This window comes from Prionailurus bengalensis, chromosome A2 (genome assembly GCF_016509475.1).
Source record: "Prionailurus bengalensis isolate Pbe53 chromosome A2, Fcat_Pben_1.1_paternal_pri, whole genome shotgun sequence".
Lineage (NCBI taxonomy): Eukaryota > Metazoa > Chordata > Mammalia > Carnivora > Felidae > Prionailurus > Prionailurus bengalensis.
Genome location: NC_057348.1, coordinates 163,554,080 through 163,562,561, shown reverse-complemented (window position 1 = coordinate 163,562,561; position 8,482 = coordinate 163,554,080). Strand labels below are relative to the sequence as shown.

The 8,482-nt window shown below is 45.5% G+C and overlaps 1 protein-coding gene across 8 annotated transcripts in view; it reads right to left on the bottom strand.

Annotated features, from left to right (window-relative positions):
* Positions 1-663: 663 nt before the first annotated feature.
* GALNT11 (polypeptide N-acetylgalactosaminyltransferase 11) overlaps positions 664-8,482 on the bottom strand; it is a 43,461-nt gene continuing 35,642 nt past the window's right edge. For 7 of the 8 annotated variants that reach the window (XM_043590001.1, XM_043590003.1, XM_043590002.1 and 4 more), the window contains exons 8-12: positions 7,820-7,972; positions 5,023-5,241; positions 3,580-3,684; positions 1,641-1,778; positions 664-1,424 (exon numbers count right to left, since the gene is read on the bottom strand). In XM_043590001.1, the coding sequence (XP_043445936.1) occupies positions 1,293-1,424; positions 1,641-1,778; positions 3,580-3,684; positions 5,023-5,241; positions 7,820-7,972 (747 nt within the window). In that variant the 3' untranslated portion in view covers positions 664-1,292. Of the gene's footprint in view, positions 1,425-1,640; positions 1,779-3,579; positions 3,685-5,022; positions 5,242-7,819; positions 7,973-8,482 lie in introns of those variants that run through there. The other variant, XM_043590009.1, reaches the window with a different exon arrangement.

The window sequence follows — 8,482 nt, the reverse complement described above, 5'->3', positions numbered from 1 at the left end:
AAAATCGCAACCTCAACGTACACCTAAAGAAGCCAGAAAAAGAATAAAAAAACCCCAAACCCAGCAAAAGGGAGGGAATAAGATTAGAGCAGAAATAAACAGCTCAGTGAAACCATGAGCTGGTTCTTCAAGATCAATAAAATTGATAAACCTCTAGCCAGATTCATAAAAAGAGGACCCAAATAAAGAAATTTACTAATGAAAGAGGAGAAACCACCACCAACGCCACAGAAATACAAACAACGGTAACATTATGAGAACCTACAGGCCAATAAATTAGACAACTCAGAAGAAATGGATAAAGGCAGGAATAGAAATTTTGAGCAGACCAGTTACCAGCAAAGAAATTGAATCAGTAATCTAAATTTGTATTTCTAATTAAGATGTATCTTATGGGATCCTGACCTCTATATCCAACTGCCTATTTAACGACTCTTCCTGGATGATTCATAGGCAGCTTTAATGGAAACTATCCAAATTCACAGACATTCAACGTCAAATTCACAGAGTTCAAGCTAAGGGATGGGGCCACTCCTGGGGTCAGGGCTGCGACCTTGCTTACTGGTTCATCAGCTGAACCAGCTATCCTGCTCACCGTGTGACACGTACACAGCACCACACGGACCAGAGACCCCAACCCAAGAAGAGCAGACAAGTCCCAGGTAAATCATCAAAAGAACCCTTTATTTTAAATGTAGATAGTACCATAGTTCATCAAAATAATTTATAACAGTTAACTGCCTCTTAAATATATAATCTTATAAACGAGGCCTTCTGAAGTTAAAAGCAATGTGGATTCAGTCTGTTTAAAATTATTTTAAGACATGATAATAGGAGTAAAAAAAAAAAATCTGTTTCCTATGAAGTCCTTCTAAAAAAGGAAATCATGACAAGTTCCTGATCAGACAAACGCCATTCCATTATTCAAGGGATTAAAAAGAAGCATAAATAAAAGTTTGACATTTCTGTTCAATTTCCTGGGTTTGTCTTTCTGTACATACCTGACCCTTTATAGAGTTAAAATTGTATTCTAGTTTCTCACCGTAAGCAAGAAATTCCGTAGCAGCTCAGAAATGATGTTAATGTCTTGGTAAAACATACTTCCTCACTCCCTTGATGACCACTCTGGGCTCCAGTCTCTAGTGTATCTGCTGTCCCACCTTCTCAAAAATGGTTCTACTTAACTGGGAAATCAGTTCAGGGATTTTCTTGTACCAGCAACTTCTCAAGCCTCGCGCCTTACAGAGGAGGCCGACGCTGATGGATTACCGTATTCCGGCACAGCAGCCACTTTAACCTTCCAAACGCCACCACTGTGAAGAGGAGCCGTCACAGATCGCCATGGCGACGTAGCCTTTGTGACTCAGTGGGTCGACTGCTCTCAGACACTGTCCAACCGACACCTGGTACAGCCGGTTACTCCTCTGAAAACAAGGCAGCAAGAACACGTCACCAGTTAGCTGCTTTACCCGAAGAGACGTACTGCCTGCCAGAACGGGGCAAAGTCCCAGAGATCCAGAAGCGAGGTGAAACATTCACGATCGTTTACTTACGCAGGGGACACCCCATCTGTCACGCTCCCTCCCTCAGCCCCTTCTGTCTCCTCGCACCCCCCCACCCTCACTAAGCCACCTCCTCACCCCAAAGGTCCACTGCTGGGACCCTCCCGACCCGTGGCACTTCATGAGTCGGGGTGGGTCTGACGAGCGAGTTTCTGACACATCCAGGCAAAGGAGATTATTTAAAACCAACTCGTGCTCTTCGTTATAAATCCAGACCTAAAGAAGAAAATAAAAGATCACAACTCCAAGGTCTGCTTTGGATTTTCAAATTCAGCCCGCACAACAGGTCACGCGTATGTGGAAGGATGGCGTTGTCCCGTGCGGTCTCATAAAGCAGGGAAAGACCAGTGAACCCGGGTCACGTGGAGGCAGCGTCAGCGCAGCTATCTGAAAATGGAATGTGCGAACGGACCCAGGAGAAGGAAGTTCAATCCCAGGAAGAAACAGTGGTTCCGTTTTGTTTAACTGGCCAAATTAACTGAAGACGGCAGACCTTTTCCAATTCTAGGATTTCACAGTTAACACGGCGCCCTTCCTTCCTGGACGGCATGAGCACAGGAGGAGCCCCGCGAGCCCGCAGCGTGGCCTCCTGCGGACGGAGACAGGCCTCTACTGGGCTGTGCCCGCGCGCAGGAGCCGGTCCATCTCGTTGCCCTGTGGAAAATGGCACTCTGATCCCAGACCATGATGCCATTTGGACTGAGGTGACGATTTCACCTGAGGGCCCGGAAGCAGGGTTTCCTTCAGATGAGCAGATCCTTCAGGATCGTCTTCTTTATGGTCTCTCATGTTCTTTTCAGGAACAAAGGCCTAAAGACTGGCTGAACTGGGTAAGTGCGATGAGTGAGGTATTCTCCAACCTGCACCATCACTAAGTCCAAAAGGAATATATTTTCTTCTCTGAATAGTTGTACTCAATTAGTGTTCCTACCTCTAAGCCCAAAATGTATGTGTGCTCTCTATTAACAGGAAGCATTCTATAAGTGCAGCTTTCTGCAACGATGCTGATGTTTTATAATCTGTGCTGTCCAACATGGGAGCCACATGTGGCTGGTGTGACCTAATTTTATTTCATTTTAATTAAAGAGCTACATGTGGCTCCTGGATACAGTATTAGTACAAACCTGTGCGATCAAAATATAGTACGTTTTCTGGAACAAATCTGTGATGTCATCCTGCTGTGACCTAACCCCCCGAAGCATCACCGTAATTAAAGACTTCAGTGTCCACAATCCTGATGCCTCTCATACCCACACACAGCATAAAACCCCTTTTAAATCCCGTTTTCCGGTGTGTACGACATCTTGGGAGAGTGTACGTGAGCTCTCCTAGAAACGAAAGATCTTGCGTGAACTTTCAAAGGACACATGCTATCTAAAAAGCCCGGTATCCTTTTGGTCTTGAGTGACGCCATCCCTGCCACTCAAGTGGACAAGAAAGTCACTTCCCTGTGACCCATCTTGAGTGCGGCAGTCTTGAGACTGACTCTAAGACTACATTAGCCTGTTATCAGATCCAGAACAGCTCGAAATGACCGTTCCAAACTGACATAAGTCTTCTGCTTATTTTTAGGTCCACTTCAATACCACTGAAAGGCGCACAAACAGATTATGCGAATGACACAAAGATACTCTGTTGTGGTTTCCCTGAGGCACTACTAAAACGCAGGGAGACTGGATTTCAGAGACAACACTACAGACCCATCCACCGCAGAGCTAATGTCCTCCCGCTGCCTCGGCCCCTTCTGACCTTCACACACTTCTGTTTATCCTGTGTAACTGCAACGTACGGATAACGTTCCCGACGGTGACCGAGGGTAGGACAAATGTACAAAGGAGACAAAAATAGTTACATTACGTGATCTCTAAAGTCATTCCCAACTCCAACCATCTCATTTAAGAAAAGTCAGATTAAAATCTTCATGTCCACCCCTCCCTCCTCAGGCGTGACCTCGGGCAAGTGCCCTTCTGGGAAGGACACCTTCCAAGGACTGGCTGAGCCCAGAGCCATCGCTCACCTGACCGGGGTCACTGTAGTCACACGCTTTAAGCACCACCAGGCCTCCTTTCTGACTCGGGCGGCCCTGGGCCACCAGACACTTGTTGGTCTGGAGGTGATAGAGCTGTAAAAGGAGAGATCGCTCTTGTCAGAAGATGCCTTAGATGCTAGATAAGAAGGTTTTAGATGAAATGCGAATCGATTACTCCAAAGGTATGAATTTCAAAGGTCCTAAGAAAATAAGCATTTTTGAATTCCTTAATTCTAGCTTCAGTACATAAGGGTGTCACGGTAGACTTTAAGGTTAAAGGCAGTTTTAACAGTATATGCAGGCAATGCCAAGTAGAAATTCTAAAAATACAGGTTTACTAATCTATTCTAGGGGAGGAAGGAAATTAAAACCTCTCTGCCCTCAAGAACCTTCAAATGAAATCAAGGAAATAAGACTAAAGGTACCGACCAGACAGCACGTAACTGAGTGAAATATACAGGCTAAACTGGAGGGAGACCCAGAAAAGCAGCAAAGAGTATGCAGTTTGGGTAAAGGGCTACAACTACATGGGCATACGCTGTACGTGTTTTTATTTTAAAAACAAAAGGTGGTTTTGTTTTCATAAAGAGGACAAGGGGAAAGCTCTAGGCTTACTTCAGCCACTGAGGAACAGTCGGCATCACGAAAGATCCTGACAAGTGCCTTGTTCTGAACACAAAAGAAGAGAAAACTGTGCAACAGAGTAGCTACACTTTCAGAAAGCAAATTCTAAGAAATGATTCAGGAAAAAGGTATGACTTTACGGCTAGACCCCTAAACCTTAAAAGTGATGTAAAACTGTGAAGAAATTCCTTAAGAAATAAAAGAGAACGGGGGCGCCTGGGTGGCTCAGTCAGTTAAGCATCTGACTTCGGCTCAGGTCGTGATCTCACAGTTCGTGAGTTCAAGCCCCGCGTCGGGCTCTGTGCTAACAGCTCGGAGCCTGGGGCCCGCTTCGGATTCTGGGTCTCCCTCTCTCCCTCTCTGGCCCTTCCCTGCTTGCGGTCTCTCTCTCTCAAAAAAGGGAGGAAGGAAAAAGAACTTCAAAAGCAACGTGGCCGCTCATGGGTGTTCCTGCGCAGCACGTGGGTCCTTACACACTGGGTGTGAACTGGAGGGACGCGCCCCATCTCTCACTTGCTCTCCTGAGTCCGTTCCCGAGCTGCGGCCACATTGACGTCCGCCCTCTCGGCAGCTAGCCTATCACTTTGAGAATCGTGTGCTCCTGAATGCTGGCAGGTGAAGGGTGTTGATGGTAACAGTGAAGACAGGAACATTCCTAAGGTCTCACTCCGAGCGGAGGAAGCTCCCACAGAAAGAATGCAATGGAAGCAAGCTAACGTCCATCACTAAAATGATACTTGCAGTCTAAAATGTCATTTGTCTTATCATACAACTTTGAATAAAACACTGATAAGATTACTTCCTTACCCTTCCACGCTGAAGGACTTTGGGACGTTTTGGCCCTCTGTTGATAAAAATGGGTTGTTGGGGTTTGGCATTGGGCCCAGATATCTGCATCTCTGGGTAAATATTATCCAAATACCATTTAAATGATTTACAGCCCAACTTCCTCCTCAGTTCAACACGCTCACTGATGTTTCCGTAACTTTTGGTCCTCAGGTCAGGTCTTAAGGAAAAATACTGCTCCTGAATTTTAAAAAGAAAAACGAAAAATAAGGGAATGGCCTTTTTGTTTAAAATTAAGTAGGATCAATTGTACCTGAGTCTTAAAGAGCCGAAGTTATTTTTCACGCTGGTGTTTTCTTCACGTTGCCAGAAGATGTCAACATGAAGTTATCGATTAGGTCCGTCGTTGATGGTAAGACATTTTCAACTCTAGGAAACGTGCGAACCTCAGAATTGGCAACACATGTAAAAATGTGATCCCAGAATCAAGGAAGCTGCACGTGAGGGGGCAGTTCTCCGACTCTGTCAGGACTATGATCGTAATGATTACCAAAGACTCTGGGGAGGTTCGTGTGAGTTACATCTGCTCGTGTTTACCAGGAGAGACGTGAAAACATTTGTCAACTCTTTAAAAATAACTCCTTACCCATGAACATAAACATGCTTTGAACAAGAAATTTAGTGAGAACAGTAACATTGCTTTACAGTTTTGCAAATCTTTTTAACGTCTGGCTAGAAAGAAGTCAGCTGAATTCTCAATTCTGCATTCAACCTGTTATTATATGTTGTCTGGTTAAATACATTTTTAAAAATAGGAGCGTGTGAAAACATATAGTTTGAGAGGGAAGGAGTATTTTAATAGCATTTTCAGGGAATTATGGCTATTCTTTTCTTTTTTTTTAAATTTTTTTTTCAACGTTTATTTTTTTGGGACAGAGAGAGACAGAGCATGAATGGGGGAGGGGCAGAGAGAGAGGGAGACACAGAATCGGAAACAGGCTCCAGGCTCTGAGCCATCAGCCCAGAGCCCGACGCGGGGCTCGAACTCACGGACCGCGAGATCGTGACCTGGCTGGAGTCGGACGCTTAACCGACTGCGCCACCCAGGCGCCCCTGGCTATTCTTTTCTGATATTACACCAGAACTCTAGCCCTTCACATTCCACATCGTAGCTAACCTTTAAGTTGTATCATTGAGCTTTCCTACTGTTGGGTTCAAATCTGCTGTCTTGCTCTGTGACTGGATCTTTTACCCATCCAAGTTCTGCTTCCGCCGGGTTGTGAAGTTCTTTCAAATAATGCCAAATTTCAGTATTCAGAATTATATTCATAAATATTCCTAATCTCCTCAGAAAAGCGTTTAAGTACGGGAAGCGAGTAAGCTCATGGGGTGGATACAAGTTTTCCAAAACTGTAATTTTTCACCTGAAAGCTTGAATTTTATCATTGGCAACAAATGCTGTCTGTCAAAGTGAGAAGGGCAGTTGGTTCATTTTTGAGACTGCCAAATAGCCAAACAGAAATAACCATGGTCTGTGAGGCACTCTTTTCTCCATTTATGTAAAAGTGATCAGTCCAGCTCACAACTCGAACAGCTGCACACGTTTTTCCTTTTGCCACAAGCACGGTGCTCCGGCGTGCAGCAAAAAGTGCTCTCTGTCCGCCGCGTCTCGGCACTCCGAGCTTGCCAAGATTTAGTGGAATTTTTTGCACCACTCCACCGTTCCTGCACCATCGGCGCAACGCCGACACGGTGAAAGGGGCAAGTCCTGTATTAATCTGACTGTGAAAACAGCTTCGGCCCAGCATCCTCCTGGGAGGGCAGCCGGGATCTAGGTGGGTCTGAGGGCCGCCAGGAGACAGTATGACTCCAAGCTGGTGACCGCGGAGAAGGAGCTCAGAGTCTAGAGGAGGGACAAGGGAGGAGACACGCGGTGTGATAGAGGCGTGACCAGGAGCCCGCACTTCCGGTCCCAAGCGGCGATCTGCTTGGTTCTCATTACCCCCACAGCACGTACCTCCATACCCCAAATGCACAGTGTCGTCACTGTGCATTCCCTCCTTCGTCACTGACTCCCCCAAACCTAACACGGAGCCTGGTATGGAGCAGATGCTCAAACGCCTGTTTACAAACAACTGTACGCAAGTATTCACAGCAGCACTTTTCACAACTCATGAAAGGATAAAACGTGGTGTCTTCGGCCAGGGAGTATTATTGGATTACAAAGAATGAAGTACCGACACATGGCGCGGTATGGATGAACCGGAAAACACCACGCTGAATAGGATGGTCACAAAAGGCCATGTCCTGTAGGGTTCCATTTGTAGGAAGTGTCCAGAACAGGCACATCCAGAGAGTCGGGGGGTAGATTAGTGGTTGTCTAGGGCTGTGGGAGATTAGGGGGTGATAAAATGGTCTGTGAATTATTCCTCAGTAAATCCGTGACCAAGGAAATAATCATCACAGGGTGTGCACAGCGGAAGAGAAAGTGGGAGGTACGATCGTGCATGTGCAGAGTCGAACGGGGAAGTGGCAGGACCAGCACACGAACCCCAAGGGGCAAAGAGAAGGAGTCCCAGGAGAGGAACGAAGACACTGAAGAGAACCCTTCTTCCGGTGTCGGCCGAATCTCCTTTTACAGGGTGGTCACTTGGAAAATTAAAAGAAGAGTGACAACAGCAAATGAGAGAGAAAAGAAATGTAGGGAGAGAAGGCCCCGTGGTTGTCCCAACAGAAATGCGCCGGAGTGAAAAGGCAGGTAACCAGAGCCGCCCGCAGCCGCCCAGCCGCCCCCTCCGACCGAACAACGTAACCTCACCTTGTATTCATCCAACCAGACGTGTGCCAGCCGCAAGGAGTTGTGGGTCATGGTGTCCTGGCCTTCAGGAGAGCCATACGGTCGCCTTTTTCGGAAAATGTGTCCGACTCTAGAGCACGGGATGATGAAGAGTTTACCTCCACACATCCAGATCTGGTCGGGGCAAAACATGTATTAATAGTTGCCTGCAACTGCTATGAAATCAATGTATGCATTTTCATGAAATTATCAGATAGGTGTTCATGCAACTTTGCAAGACGTCTTACAGAACTGTCAAAGAGTACCTTGAAAAACGTGTCTTTATGATTAAGAAGAAACTAAATTCTAAAATGATGTAATATTCTTTTATTACCGTGTGTCTAAAATCACATTTACCATATACTTTGCTGTTTTAACAGATCAAGGAACTTGATCCTCAGGACTTAGGGAGAGAATGCTTATTGGCGGGTCCCCTACTTTAAGTTTACTGGTACTTTAATAACATGTATATACACACAAATAATGAAAGATACAGAATAACTCCAGGTTAAGATTCAAAAGATCTTAGTTCTGGTCTAAATTTTGCCCTTGATTATCTGGGTATTTTAGTTTTTGTGGGACTCCATTAGTTTATCTCCAAAGTAAGAAGACTGAATTAATGATATGTTATTCCTTTCATCTTTA